Source organism: Diceros bicornis, chromosome 36 (genome assembly GCF_020826845.1).
Source record: "Diceros bicornis minor isolate mBicDic1 chromosome 36, mDicBic1.mat.cur, whole genome shotgun sequence".
NCBI lineage: Eukaryota > Metazoa > Chordata > Mammalia > Perissodactyla > Rhinocerotidae > Diceros > Diceros bicornis.
The window spans coordinates 19340889-19357653 of record NC_080775.1 but is presented as its reverse complement, the minus strand read 5'-3'; the positions used below and the strand labels follow the sequence as shown (position 1 = coordinate 19357653).

Below are 16765 nucleotides of genomic sequence, written 5' to 3'. Positions count from 1 at the left end.
TACTTTAATTCTGTCAGGCATTTTGAAGCTCTGTTACACATACACATTTTCGATTGTTATATTTTCTTGATAAACTTGCTGCTTTATCATAATGAAATGTCCCTCTATCAATTGTAATATTTTTTCCAAAAGTCTATTTTTATATTAATTTACACACTATGTATAGGATATGTTTGCTGTTTTCAAGAGAAATGTTTTATTTTTTGGTTTATTATTTGTTTGTTTATTTATTTATATTTTTGCTGAGGAAGATTTGCCCTGAACTAACATCTGTTGCCAATCCTCCTCTTTTTGCTTGAGGAAGATTTGCCCTGAGCTAACTAAGATTGGCTATCTGTGCCAATCTTCCCCTACTTTGTATGTGGGTTGCCACTACAGCATGGCCGCCGATGAACAGTGTAGGTCTGTGCCTGGGAACCGAAGCGGAGCGTGCCTAACTGAACCAGTAGGCCATGGGGCTAGACTTTCAAGAGAAATATTTTAAATATAAAGTCACAGATAGTTTGAAAGTAAAAGGTTGGAAAAACATACACCAAATTGTTGCATCATGCTTTTTAAAATCCAATCAGAAACCTCCGCATTTTAATTGGTGCGGTTAGGCTAGTTACATTTGATATAATTAATGTAATGGCAAGATTTAGATCTTTCATTTTATTATTTTTTCTATATGTCCCATTTCTTTTTTATTATTCTCTACCTTCTCTTCTGCATTCTTTTGACTATTTTTAGTACTTCATTTTAATTCCTCTGTTAAGTTTTTAACTGTATGTCTTTACATTATATTTTAGTGGCTGGTCTAGTGATTGTATATGCATACTTAACTATCACAGTCTAGAGTTAATATTGTTCTTTGTGCCAAATTTAGGGACCTTGGTACAGTTTAATGCCACTCACCTACTCTTTGTGCTATTTTTGTCATATATAACTACATATGATATAAAAGCTGCAAAGTATGCATGTTTTCTTTTAAAAAGTCATATATCTTTTAAAGAAGTTAATAGAAGAAAAGAGAAAATATAGTCCTGTATATTTACCCACACAATTATCATTTCTAGTTCTCTTCATTCCTTCTGAAGATTCAAGTTTCAATCTGGTGTCATTTACTTGCAGCTTGAAACATGTTCTTTAACATTTTTTTATAGTGCATGCTGATGTAAAATTACATCTCTCATTTTTCATTTATCTAAAAATGTCTATTTTTTCTTCATTTTTGAAGGATATTTTCACTAGATACAAAACTCTGCGTAGATTCCCCTCTGTGGGGGGAGGTCCTCCCTCCCCCTATTTTAGCATGTTAAATATATTCTTCCAATATCTTTGGGCCTATATTTTTTTTCTGATGAGAAGTATGCTATCATTGTTCCATTTTGTATAAATTGTTTTTTATTTTTATGGTGCCTTTCAAGATTTTCTCTTTATTTTTTATTTTTATCAGTTGAATTAGGAGGTTCTGAGGTATACTGTTTTTCATTTTCTTTATCCTGACAATCCTGATCATTTTAAGTAGATATTTTCCAAAAATTGGAAATTTTTTGATAGTTATTTGTTCAGATATTTTTCTGCCTCATTTTTTCCCCTCTCCTTGTGTTGCTTTTTTTTTACACGTACATAAGAATGTTTCATGTTCTCTGGATCACTAAGGCTCTGATCAGTTTATTTTCATTTTTTTCTCTTCTTAACTAATTTCCAGTTAGTAGATCTGTCTTCAAGTTCAGTGATCTTTCTTCTGTTGCCTCTAATCCGCCTTTTAACTCCAACCAGAAAATTTTATTTCAGATATTGCACTTTTTAATTCTTGAAATTCCCTTTGGTTCTTTCTCCTCCTCCTCCTTCATCTTCAGTTTTATTTCTCTGCTGAGATCCTCTCTATATATTTATTCATTATCGCTATATTCTTCTTTAACTCCTCAAACACATTTGTAATACCTGCTTTAAATCCCTTGTTTACTAAACCTAAGTTTTCCCTCATCTTGGGCTCAATTTCTATTGATTGTTTTTTTTTTTCCTCTGAAATGTGTGTCAAAGTTTCCTGTTTCTTGACATGTGTAATTTGCTTTTTACTTGTATGCTAGAATTGTGGATGATACATTGTAGCAAATTATCATGTTCCTTAGAAGTGTGTTATAGTTTTTTCTAGCAATTAAATTCCTGTCAGATCTTTTTGGTCCATTCAGCCTTAGTTTTATTATTTGTTAGGTTAGGTGCAATAAAATTTTCAACTTAATTCTAGTTTATGCTCCTTATTCATAATTTAGGGTCTTATTGTGGTCTCATTCGAATGCTTGAAGTATTGGTGTCACATTTCAACTCTGGATGTGCTGGAACTTGAATGGGTCCTCAAATTTCATGGTTCTGGAATCACTATTTAGTCCTCAGTCCTGCAGCATGTCATCTCTCTGTATGGAGTCTCACTCTGTGCCCATACAGCCTAACTCTTATCCAAACACTTGTGATTAATCCCCACAAAATCTCCTAGGGCAGCCACTTTGCCCCGTTCCCTTATCCCAGATACTCAGCCACTTCGGCAGTCAGGAATTCTAATCTCTCTCTCGGCTTAGTGACCCTGCTCCTATTTTAGGGCTCTACCTCTGCTCTGTGGTAGAAAAATTTCCTCATGCAGAAATCTGTGGCAATCCTGGGGCAATCATGGAGTTCACTTTTTGTATCCCTGCCTACCAAGGATCACAGTTCTATGCTGCCTGTTGTGTAATGCTTAAAAAGATTTGCTGTATATATTACATCCAAATCTATAGTTGTTTTTGACAAAGGATAAGACCAGTAGCAGCTTTTCTGCCACAGATGGAAGCATGAGTCTCCCACAACATTATTTTATGTTCTAATGTCTTATGTTTTCTGATTCTTTTATTATTAACCTGTTTCAATAATAAGCATTCCTAATACACACACACACACACACAAATACACACAAACACACATACACAAGCATTTGTGAGATAGATATAGATACACACCCCTCAGGGCAAAAGTATGCATTCATCTCATATGTTATGATAATTAAAGTTTTCATATTTATTTATTTATTCATTTATTTACTTATTTTTATAGCATAGGGACCACGGAGCACTTTCGGGCTCTGCGTGATGGAGTTCCAGACAGGAAATGCATGAGTAAACAGGCCGATCCCTTTTATTTCTTCTTCCTTTTTTATCTCTAGGAAATCCCACCTTGACTTTTTTTTTTTTTTTTTGAGGAAGATCAGCCCTGAGCTAACATCCATGCTAATCCTCCTCTTTTTGCTGAGGAAGACCGGCTCTGAGCTAACATATATTGCCAATCCTCCTCCTTTTTCTCCCCCAAAGCCCCAGTAGATAGTTGTATGTCGTAGTTGCACATCCTTCTAGTTGCTGTATGTGGGATGCGGCCTCAGCATGGCCGGAGAAGCGGTGCGTTGGTGCACGCCCGGGATCCAAACTCGGGCCCCCAGTAGCGGAGCACACGCACTTAACCACTAAGCCACGGGGCTGGCCCCTCATATTTATTTTTTTAATTGTCACTTAAATATACTTTTTTATTGTGGCAAATTAAATACATCTTTATTTCTCTTTTATTCAGTATTTATTTAAAAGAGTATGAAATTATGTATCTGACTGCCTTGGCATTTTAGCGTAAACTTTTTAATTAATATTTAGTTTTACTGGTCTACATAACTTCTATATGCAATGTATTAAATTAATTGTTTCCTAAATTGTGACAATTTGTAAATGTACTAAATATAATTGAAAGAAATATTTTAATTTTTTAGGTTCAGAGTTCCATATATAGGTATTAATCTAATGCTATTTATCATATTTTTCAAATATCATGCCTTTGAAAATTAATTAATTAATTAATGCATTTATTTATTTTTGTTTATCTGATCAGCAAAAACTGATAGAGGTATTTTGAAATATGATTCAACAATTGGATTTTCAAATTTTTCTTGTTATAATACTAACAGTTTTGTTTTATATATTTGCTTATCTTATTTGAGGTAGAAAGCTTCAAATTTATATCTTTATCTTTATTCTCGATTTCACCTTTTAATGTTCAATAATTTTGATTTGGAAATTAATGTTGAATTGACTACTCTTTCATTGAATCATAAATCTCTGTCCATGTTTTTAAGCTATTTACATCAATATCTACACTTATTAAATGTTCACTAACAATACTCTTTTTATATCATGATTTACTGATCAAGTTCTTAATTTTAATTTATCTCAATTTTAAGTAGCTTAAATACTTTTAATTTTATGAAAGTGATATTTTTTATATATAGACTATTATTTATATTACATATGTCCCATTGTCTCATTCATCACCAATTATGCATAGTATTAATTTTCATCCTCCATCATATCTATTATTTCCTCTCAGTCTTTTCATCTCATGGAACATTTCTTCTTTGTTCTTCTTTGTCCTGAGAAAGATTTCCAGGTTTGTACTCCTTGGCCACAATTCACTCTTCCATAATGTCATTCCTGCCTATTTTTCATTTAAGATTATAATTGTTTTTCTTATAATTCTTCCTTATCTTATTCAATTTCAGCTTAATATTTTTTCTTCCTTTTCTCTTTTACTGCCATCTACTCATATTTCACACAATCTTTAATTTTTTATATGTTTAATATTCATGACATATATTTAATTTATCTGGGTTACTGTAATAAATACATTTCAGAAAAATTATATCCCTCTGATGTTCCTAATTTTTGTTGTTCCTTCACTAGCCCCCATTTAGATAATATCTCAAAGCTGTTTTTGTCAATAGAGTATGAGGCCTTCCTTTGCCTCATTCAATATTATTAGTTGGTTTGTAGAAGCCTTTTCTCAGAAGTATACCTGGAGGTCATGAACTGTTCATATTCCAATTTATAGTTCACAGTAGATTATAATTAGTGTAACCTTTTATAATAAAGCAGAACTATTTCTCACCTCACTTCCTTGTCCTATGACTCTTTAATAAACAGAACACAAAACAATCATAACAGCAACAACTCAACAGACCAAGAAACCTACACTTATCAACTTGCACCAATTCCTAGGATCTTCTTGACTCTGTGCCTACCCTATACTTGCACTTCAACTGTCAATGTTCATCCTTGCTATTCCTGTATGAGCCAAAACACAGCCTCTGGACATATTTTATATAATCTTGTCTCCTACTTCAGGGAAGAAATTTTGGGGAGGATAAAAGAAATTATAAATAGATCTCCTTTTGTTAAAATTATAAGAGAAAAACTGACTCAAGTTAGATACTAGTTTATGTTACTTTAAAAAAACTAGTTATCTTTATATCGACCAATGAAATTCAAAAGCAATGTATAGATATATAATTTTATTTTCACTTTTGTATAGGTAGAGAAAGCACATTTGATTTTTTAAAACATATTTAATTGAAGGCAGATATTTGGAGGGTATGTAACCATGCAAGTAGATTGTCTTTTTATGCTGATTATATTAGTTTGGATGGGCTCAATGACTGGTAGAAACTATGATAATTAAATTTTAATATGACTAAATGGCAAATCCTGTCTTTCAGTTTAAAATGTAAATGGTTGAGATAGGTGCAGTACTAGGTGAGTGTAGGTGGGGGATATTAACACCAATACATGTGAAAAGTAATTTCCAAACCTATATTTCCATCACTTTCTGAAAACAACACATATTGATTACCAATTACACTCTTGTTATTACATTTGACAGAGATTTCTCAGTACTTATTTTATTTGATGTTTGCACATTTGACAATGTTGCCTACTTCTTCCTTTTAGAATTATAATTTTCTTTGTCTTCTATGACACCAAGATCTGTTTATTTTTTTTCTTTTCCTTCTAGTTAGTCTCTTTCTGTCTCCTTTGTAAGCATCTTCCTCTTAAATATTGGTGTTATTCAAGGTTTGATTCTATATTTCTTCTGTTCCCAGTGTATATATCCTTCCTCTGTGATATCATCCACTTAATGGTTTTGATTACCATTATACATTGATGGTTCTCAATTCTATGTCTCCTGCAAAAATGCCTTTCCCAAGCTTAAGACCTACTGAACATATCTCCATTTGGAAGATCCATAGATACCTCAAACTCAACAAGTAAAGTGAAATCATGTCCTTTAAAACCTCCTCATCCTCTTGCTTCGTTAATTAAGAAGAATGAATGAAACTGCCACTTAATCACTTGTCCAACCTAGAAATCCTCCACAGTCAATTAACCATGGAATCCGTAGATTTTTTCTTCCAAATATTTATTCACTCCTTTCCGTCTTCACTGAATGCACTTGACACCATTATCTCCTGAGGGGAATACTGAAATAGTCTGCTGACTGATCCCCCATTCCCAAAATTCTCTCATCTACACTCAGAGTGATTTTTCTAAAATCCAAATTTGGTTATATTACTCTTCTGTTTAAAATCCTAAAAAGGCTCTCTGTTACTCCAAGTTAAAGCACACATTTCTTCTTATGGACTACCAGGTACTCCTGCTTACCTCTTTGGACTCATTTCTAGCTAGTGTCCACTCTCAAACCAAATGCTTCAGACATGCTAAGCTTTCTGTCCCACAAACTCACCATGATCCTTCTTTCCTCTCGGGCTTTGCTACCACTTTTGCAATTTCTACCATCTGGAACCTTCTTTACTTATTCTTTATTAAACCAACTCCCTATTCATTCTTCTTAGACATGGTCAACAAAAGACTAAGTAAAAGAACAAGAACTAAACTGCTAAAATTCTAAGGCTAAATGAATGTGTTATGGTAGGCCAAATAAAAAAAAAGGGAGACAGTATTGTGATGGTCTAATCATCATTACAGTATTATGGTATTTTCTGAATATTTTATTCCCATGCTTAAGGGAAAATTTGAGACTTGAAACCATCCAATGAAAGGAAGGCTAGATAATAGGAGCCTAAAACTATGATATTAGGGCATTCAAGAATACTTACACTGACAGCATGACTACAAACAGGAGAGAGGGGAATCGAAAATATATGCAGAATCAATGGTATCTGTTTCTAATACTTGAAGTTTTGTGTATCATGAAGACGTACAAGTGTTAAGAAATATTATCATCAAAAACCCAAACTATGCAACTATGGAAACACTGATTCAATATTAGGAAGAACATCTTTATATCAAGGATGCCTGACAGCTGAAAAGGCTTTCTATGTGAGACAGTGTCTTCTCTCATGAAAGTGTTCAAGCAGGAGTTAGGTGCTTCTTCCTTCCCACCTCGACTATCTACCAGGCCAGGGAAGTTATAGAAATGATTCTTTTATTGGTTGGAGATTCATTCATCAGTTCATTCAATAGCAATTTAGTAGATGTTGGGGCTAATTCATCACTAAACATGTCCTAGTGGAGTTGTCTCACATTTTAATAGGATATGAAAAGTGCTAGGATAGAGATAAAAATTTTGTGATTAGTTGTTATTGAGTAAAAGTGAATCTTTCACAGACATCTTAGTGCTAGATCCCTGTTTCAAAGAGTTTGGCTAACTTCTTTTATCCTCTCTAACTCCATGATTCTTTGATTTTGTAATTCAATTGCTTGAACTTTACCTCATATTTTTACTAATTGTTTACATTATATTTATAAAAGGGTTAGTAGCTACAACTATTATTTCTCAATGTTTCTTCTTTATTTAATTAATTGATATTTTCAATAAAAATTAATATTAAAGAGAAGAGAGAGAAGACACAAGTTACCTATAGCAGGAATAAAACAGGGGATATCATAGACCCTGTGGATATCAAACGGATGATACGAAAATACTACAAACAACTCTACATGCATAAATTTGACAACTTAAATAAAATAGATCTACTCCTTGCAAAGTACAAACTTACCAAATACAAAATAATGTGAGTAGCTTATAACTATTAAGCAAACTGAACTCACAATTTAAAAATTCCTGAAAAAGAAATCCCCAGGTTCAGATGGTCTCACTGGAGATTTCTACCAAATCTTTAAGGTATACAGATCAGAAAGGAAGACTTGAAACTGTCTCAATTTTTAGACGACATGATTGTCTACATGGAAAATCTAAGGAATGTACTATTAAACTCTGAGAACTAATAAATGAGTCAGCAAGGTCCCAGGACACAAGATCAACATACCAAACTAATTATACTTATATATTCCAGCAATGAATACATAGAAACCAAAAATTTAAATATAGTACCATTTATAGTGCTTAAAACAATGAAATACTCAGGTGTAAATCTTATAAAATATATATAGGACTTGTATGCTGAAGTCTACATAACACCAATGAAAGAAATCAAAGAAAATCTAAATAATAGAGAGATATACTGCACTCATGGATTGGAAGACTTGATATATTAAAGATGTTACTTCTCCTAAATTGATGCTATACATGTTTAATGAAATTCTTATCAAAATTATATCAATATTTTTAATAAATTAGGACATAATTTGTCTAAAATTTATGTGGAAAGTCAAAGGAACTGGAATAACTAAAACAATTTTGAAAAAGAAGTGTAAATTGGAAGGAATACTCTACTCTATTTTTCAAGATTTATTATGCAGCTTTAGTTCTCAAGACTGTGTGCTGGTGGTGGAGGAACAGACCCTTGGATCAGTATAAGAGAATACACAACACAGAAATAGCTTCAGATAGTACAACCACCTAACTTTTGACAAAAGTACAAAAGCAGTTAAATGAAGGAGGACAGTCTTGTTAATGGTGTTGGTGAAACTGGATAGCTACGGGCAAAAAAAAAAAAAAAACATCTGGACCTAAACCTCACACCTTATACAAAAATTAACAAAATGGATCATAGACTTAAATGTAAAATATAATACTATACAACTTTTAGAAGAAAAAAAATCAAAGAAAATCTGGGACCTAGGACTTGGTGAAGTGTTTTTAGACATGATATCAAAAGCATAATCTCTAAAAAGAAAGATCAATAAATTGGACTTCATCAAAAGCAAAAATGTTTGCTCTTTCCCTGTTAAAAGAATGAAAAGACAATGTAAAGTCTGGGAGAAAATAGTTACTACTCACATATCTGTCAAAGGATTTATATCTATAATTTATAAGAACTCTCAAACTCAATGGTTAAAAAAAACCTAATTAAAAAATGGGCAAAAGACATGAAGAAACATTTCACCAAAGAGAATAAACAGATGGCAAAGAAACACATGAGATGTTCAACGTCACTAGCTATCAGGGAAATGCCAATTCAGGCCATGATGAGATATTACTCCACACCTATAAGAACAGCAAAAATAAAAATAAAAAACTTACAATACCAAATGCTCACGAGGATGTAGAGAAACTGGATCTCTCATACATTGTTGGTGGTACTGTAAAAGAGCACAGCCACTCTGGAAAATAGTACCATGGTATGCTATATCCATACCAGAGAACACGACTCAGCAATAAAAGGAACAAATGATTTATATGCATAACATCTTGATGGATATCAAGGGGATGATGCTACATGAAAAAAAGTCTCAAAAGGTCACATTCTGCACGGTTCCATTTATATAATTTTCTCAAAATGACAAACTATAGAGATGGATAACAAAGCAGTGGTTTCCTAAGGTAAGGGCTGGTGGGAGCAAGTGTAACTCTAAAGGAGTCCTCAAGGGAGACCTTTTTGGAGATAGAATATCTTGATTGCGATAATGATTTCATTAATTTACACATGTAATAAAATATCATAGAACTATACACACATATTGAACCAACGTCAGTTTTCTGATTTTGATATTATACTATAGTTACACAAGATGTGACCACTGAGGGAAACTGCATGAAGAGTACACAGGATTTCTCTGTACTATCTTTGTAACTTCCTATGAATCTATTATCATTTCAAAATTCAAAGTTAAAAAATTAATGTCATTTATCAATTATTATTAGGTGACATCATTATGAATTTATGATAAAGTGATTTCCTTTGCATTTCCTTATTCTATGAAGTAACAACAATAAACTCTATAAACAACACTCTCTAAACTGTTTCACGGAATAATTTCTTCAAGAGTATATTTTTTTCCATACAAAAAGGGTTTTGGGGGTAATTTGGAAAAATCCTAATTATAATATAAACTTTTTGAAAATTCACAATGCACAAATTGATCCAGAGAAGGTCTTCACACATAATTTTTTCTTCCCTGATAACTACCTGATTTCATAATTTGGGAAATATTATCCTAACACATATCACTTAAAACACTTAGTGGGAGCAAGGACTAGTGCTGATAATTTTGGAAAGTCAATGAAAGCTTTCTGAGCTCCAGTCACTCAGCTACAGCTTGCAATAATGAATTCCTGAAGCTTAGGAGAGCTGACCCCTCACAGGCAGCCTGGTTTATTAAAGTTGTGATACCTGACCTACTTTCTAACACAATCTCCCAAAGAAAACAAAAGCTATTCACAGTCCAAGATTTATAAAGTCTCTGAAAGCACACTAGTGGTTTTCAAGGTGATGTATTGCTTTTATGAAAGCCCATGTTGGGATTAATATTTAGATACGACTAAATTATATCTCTTTACCCCTCCAAAAGCACTTCGCACTTATTCTCACTCTCCTTCGTAATGTGAACGTTTGTGTACCTATCTCTTTTATTAGACTAGGAGATCCGCAATTATTCAGGTAATACCCTGTTTTTCTTTGTTTTTGCTCTGGGACCACTTATATTGGAACTTACCATGTTTATTACAATAAATAAATGAAAAGGAAATGTCATGTATGCAAGTGTTAACTACAAAATGCTTCGTTAGATTTTATATAATTTCTGACTAAGAATGAAGTAATTTGTCTAGGTCAGTAGTTTTCAGTGACCAGGACGATGGATGCTAGTGCACGGTGGCCCTCCCACAGGGATACTCTACTCTACACTTTTAAATTCATTTTTGCCACCACTGAACCCAAATTCTCATATGCTAAAATGTTTCAGATGGAGCATTGAGTTGGATATGGTAGAGAGTAATACATATAATAATTTTACTGTGATTAGAAAGTAACATATATATCATAGCATCAAACCGTAGCCCCTCTCCCCCAAAATTCACCTGTTTACTTAAAAATGAGAGAATTCTGCCACAGCAAATGAGAGAGGGCAGTCAGGATGTAAAGAAGTCAACTCAAAAAAAGAAATAAAAAAGTCCTGAAGGATAACTGTGTAGAGAAATTATAGTTACGCTTTTCTAGAAACCAAAGGACATTGTTACTGACCTGGTGATAATATAGAAAGAACTGTGTTTTAACTATTGCTGGCTGTTTAACTATTTCTTTAAGTTTTTTTTTTAATTCATTCAAATATACTATATATCACTTGGCTTGTCCTATTATTGTTTTTCATTCTTTATTCAGACGTCAATTTTTCAGTGAGAAATTCTCTGACAGCCCTGTTTAATACTCTTACCACTACTCCAAGCATTTTCTTTCCCACTTTCGCTATCTTATCACTATGAAATATATTGTGATATTTTACTTATTGTTTTATGTTTGTGTCCCCATCCGAACAGAAGCTCCATGAGAGCAGAAAATTGGTCTGTATGGTTCACTGCATTATCCCAGTAACTAGAACAAAGCCTGGCACATAATAGATACTCAAATTTAAAAAGATTTCTTAAAATCTCCAATAAGTATATCAGGCAATCAAATATGTACATAGCCATTACACCTTGACTTGAGTATAACTGAATCAATTAAATCCATAACAAAAATACATACAGAATGATTTTTTAAAAATTTAAAACACAAATTATTGCCAAAGTTTAGAATTCTGATATATTTGTATATGTCAATAAAGAATAAAGAATAAAATAATAGCTCTCCCTTCTCACCAGAAAACTTTTTCAAAATTTTGTATTGTTTAGATGAATGCTTCTCAAATTTTAATGCACATATTAATCACTTGAGGATCTTGAGAAAATGCAGTTTATGATTCTGTAAGTCTTGGGTGGGTGTTCAATTCTGATTAAAAATACTGTTCGTCCATGGACCAAGATTTGAATAGCTGAGTTTAGATAATTTTTCGGCAGTGTTAAATTGCACATTGATATGACATAAAAAATGTTATTTTGAGGAACATTTCATACAGTAAGAAAAAAATGCGTTTAAAAATATTTGTAATGACTTTAGTAATGCTGCTATTAAGTAATTGAGTATAAGAGTGTGGTTTACTGTTTATGAAATATTCTCTCACCAAGAGGGAACCCTAATGAAAATTACGATTGTGGGTAATAATGATGTCTCAATGTAGATTTATTGATGGTAACAATGTATCACTCTGGTGGGGGACACTGATAGTGGAGAGGCTGTGTGTGTATGGGAGCTCAGTTCTGCTGTGAACCTAAAATTGCTTTTAAAAACAAAGTCTGTTAAAAATAAAATTAAAGGGGCTGGTCCGGTGGCATAGCGGTTAAGTTCGCACTCTCTGCTTCGGCGGCCCGGGGTTTCACAGGTTCGGATCCTGGGCGCACACCTATGCACCGCTTGTCAAGCCATGCTGTTGCGGCATCCCATATAAAGTAGAGGAAGATGGGCACAGATGGTAGCCCAGGGCCAATCTTCCTCAGCATAAAGAGGAGGATTGGCAATGGATGTTAGCTCAGGGCTAGTCGTCTTCACACACACAAAAAATAAATAAATAAAATTAAAAAGGCAAGCTACAGAATGAAAAAAATAATTGCAAATGATATATCATATATTTGATAAGGGCTTAATATCCAGAATATATAAATAACTCCTACAACTCAACAACAAAAAACCAAACAATCCTATAAAGAGATGGACAAAGGACTTCAATGGACATTTCTCCCAAGAAGAAACACAAATAGCCAATAAGCACAAGAAAACATGCTGAACATCATTAGTCATTAGGGAAAGGCAAGTCAAAACCGCAATGAGATTCCACTTCATATGCACTAGGATGGCTATAACAAAAAAAATAAATAAAATGGAAAGTAACAAGTGTAGGCTAAGTCCCAGACAGCCTTCAAGAATTTGCTTAAACATCTTTCATCCAGGCCTATTCTTCTGCTTCTTAATATTTTCATTTGCCCTCCTTCTATTTATGATCTCCCTTAGTTTATTCTATATTTTTTCATAGCACTTATCACCTTTTAACAAACTATGCAACTTCATATATATGTGTCTGTGTGTGTGTCGTATGTGAGCATAGAGAGAGAGGGAGAATATTTTCTGTTTAACTCAAGAGAATGAGGACTAGGATCTTTGTTTCTTTTACTAATGTATACTAGGTGTCTCAAACACTGCTTGACATGTAATTGCTCAATAAATATGTGTTAAATCAATTTAATATGTCTGTCTTCTCTATTTCTCTTGATCATTCTTGACAGGGTTTTGAAAATTTTATCAGTCTTTTCAAATCCTCTCTATCTTACATTTGTGTTCTATTTCATTAATTTCCACTATTAGCTAATTAGTTTCTAATATAAGGATTTAAGTCTATAAATGTTTCTCTAAGTACTAGCTTTGCCAATTCCTATAAGTTTTTTAATGCATTATTTTTATTATTATTTAAAACATTTTCTAATTTTACTATGATTTTTCTTTGGTGGGGAGTCATCTGTTATTAAAAGTATCTTTCTCCTAACCAACAAATATTTTCTAGCTTTTGACTTATAATTGATTTCCAGCCTAAGTCAACAGACATAATCTATGTCACTTTAATCTATTTAAAATTATTGAAATTTGCTTAATGTTTAATAATATAATCTCTCTTTTCTTTGGTAAATGTTCTGTTGTGCTTGAAAAGAATAGATAGCTGCAGTTGGTAAATACAGATTTAGATATGCCTATTAGGTTCAAATTACTTAATAATTATGTTAATCAAATATCCTGCATCCCTACTAATCACAGTGCAAAATTAAATTATTTTGAGTACGCCTGAGATACCTTAATTGTGTATCAACAATAAATATGCTAATTAGAATGTATAGGCAAACAAAAAATACAGTTGTTTTCCAAAGGAGCCTCTATATCAATGGCAAAGATATGTTCAAACAGAATTTTAGAGTTCTCAGATACACAAATCACTTTCTTCTTTGACTATGTCCTATATTTTAGGCATGTTATTTATTTTATAAAGAAAAAATAACATTTTAATTTTTCTGCCAGATTGTGCTTTCAGAGTCTATATTGATCTACAGAAAATTAAAGCAGTGGGTACTTTTGTTTTATAAAAGATTATTTTCTTCTCCTCCATTAGAAATAGTCTATGCCTTTAAAAAGAGTTGAATTTTTTCATCCTTTCTGCTATTCCTAGGTGGCATATTTCTACTTAAGGATATTTCAGAAATTTTCTTAGAGCTGTGATACGTATCTTTACTTAGAATTCTCAAAAAAAAAAAAAAAATCCCAAAGATGGTAGAACTTTAGCCTAAAATCTCAGCTGATTGTCAGCCAAACTTCTGAAATCAGTTGCCATGGTGATTTAAACAATTTTTTTCTTCCTATTGTTCTGGGTCTAATTACAGCATCAAAGTTTACAGTACATGCAGGATAATAATACCACTCATAAATCATATAGCAGATTCTAGCCATTCTATAACTAAAATATAACATTTAAGACCAGTAGCATGGGAATACAGTTGAATTTTGAATAACACATAATAAAAATAAGCAATGCTGTATAAAAAGTAATCACGCTCATATAATGAGAACCAATATCAAAATGTGGGTTTCTTTTAAGGTTTATTCTAACTTTTTGTTTATTTGTTCTAAGGAGCTGAAAAAGTTTTCTTCTTCTCTTGTAATATCTAGAACTAATTCAGCCTTCTTGCTCCAGTCTCACTGATAAGAATAAGCCCACTCAAAACTTAAAGTGATTTGTCAATCACTTCATCAAAATGCACCTTCTGGAACAACTTTCCCTCTAAAGGCTTATTATTACTTCTGCCTTTATTTTCCATACAAAAGAATGATGAAGACGTAAGTTTTACTACGTTTCTGACCCTCTGAGTATATCAGCATCCTTTTCCAAAGACAGATAGAGGATTCTTAGAAATACTCACAACATTAAAACCTAAATACAAATAATTCAAGGAAAATTTAGCCAGAAATAAATTGATACTTTAAATACTGAAAAATTTCATTATTTTGGAATTGGAGATACATTGGCAACATTACAAATAAAATTCAAAAGCAAAATATCTGCTCTGTTTGACTGTTAACCTCATAAGATTTGTGTGATGTTCAAAAGAAAATGGTAACGAAGAAATGTAAAAGCATCTGATGCAGAAAGTAACTAAAAATGCAGCAGAAAATATTCATGAAGTGAAGATAAAAATTAATGCAGAATTCAAGATTAGACAGATATTTTTGCTTGGTTTACATATGATAATAATGGTCATTATAAAAATAATTCACAATTGAAGGAACAAATCATTATATGATATAAGTAGGTTTCTATATCTATATGTTTTTTTTTTTAAGATTCAGTTTTACACAGAGGTAGTATGGTAGCTTGCGCGAAGCAGTGAATCATAAGTCAAAGTACTTGAGTTCTAGGATCAGCTCTGTCAGTACCAGTTTTATGAACTTGGACTAAATCTTAGCCACTCTTGTTGTTAGCCTCATTGTGGAATACACTAATAATATCTGTCCCACATACCCCTCGGGGCTTCTGTAAAGATCACGTGGAGATTAGTAGATAAAAGGGCTTTGAAAGTTAAAAGTTTTGTATAAATGTGAGCTCTTATTATACTGAAGTTGTCCTTGATATTCCACATTTGGTTTCAAGAGGCAAAAAAGATCAATCGTAATATTCTAGCTCAGAAATTATTACTAGTAATAGTGGAATAATTTGTCAACCTTCATTTTGACAATTTGTATTCACTTCATTTGCAATGAAATGAGGTTACAATTGGACAGTGTTGCACAGTTTTACAGACTTACCCAAGTGAGAACATAGGGCCCATTTAGCTAAGGGTATTTTAATAGGTGCTGTTTATTATAAGTTGATCTCCTGCAACAATATTACATAGCTGACATGTATCTCCTTTAGGAAATCACTTTGTCTATTTTATACATTATCTGGGTATTTATTTTTTGCTTTTTTTAATAGCTTATCACATCTCATAATTTACACAAAGAAATAACAACTCTCTGAAATGTGTCAAAGCGTAAAGGTTTGTCAACCTTGCATGAATTGACTTGGATGAATGTTTTGCTTGTCTTTTTTCCAAAAATTTCTTTCCTATGGAAAATATTTGTTTCCATTCTGTTTGTCTTTGAAGACATCTATTTTCCAATTTATCTGCAATTACTTCACACACACACACACAAAGCCATCAACTAGTTTTAAATGAATTATGATTCTAAATTAAGTATTGAGAGGGAGAAAGGAATGGATTTAAATAGTTAAATCTCCTTATTTGCCTCTGCTCCTGAGCTATACATACTCCGCATGTTTCAGCAATTAACACACCCCATAGAGCAAGGTTGTGGGAGATAATGGCACAAAGTTAGGAAACAGAATACTTCCACTTACCGCAAATGAAAGTTGACTCGTCTGAATTATCAGCACAGTCGTTCACAAAATCACACAGTTTGTCCTTTGCAATGCAGTGCTTGTTAGCACACGTGAATTCTTGAGCAGTACACTTTCTGTCTGGGCTAAGGAGGGGGGAACAATCTTGAAAGGAAATATCATCCACTGCTCCGTCTCCCATGTAACTAACACCACGTTTTGCCCTGAAGACTATCTAAAAGAAAAAAGAAAAAGAAAGAAACAAAAGCTAATTTCAGCTGAGCTGTCCA

The 16765-nt window shown here is 32.7% G+C and overlaps 1 protein-coding gene across 8 annotated transcripts in view; it reads right to left on the bottom strand.

The window, feature by feature from the left end:
• MALRD1 (MAM and LDL receptor class A domain containing 1) overlaps positions 1-16765 on the bottom strand; it is an 847485-nt gene that overhangs the window by 379460 nt on the left and 451260 nt on the right. For all 8 annotated transcript variants that reach the window (XM_058532519.1, XM_058532517.1, XM_058532520.1 and 5 more), the window contains one exon: positions 16497-16710. In XM_058532519.1, the coding sequence (XP_058388502.1) occupies positions 16497-16710 (214 nt within the window). The remainder of the gene's footprint in view (positions 1-16496; positions 16711-16765) is intronic.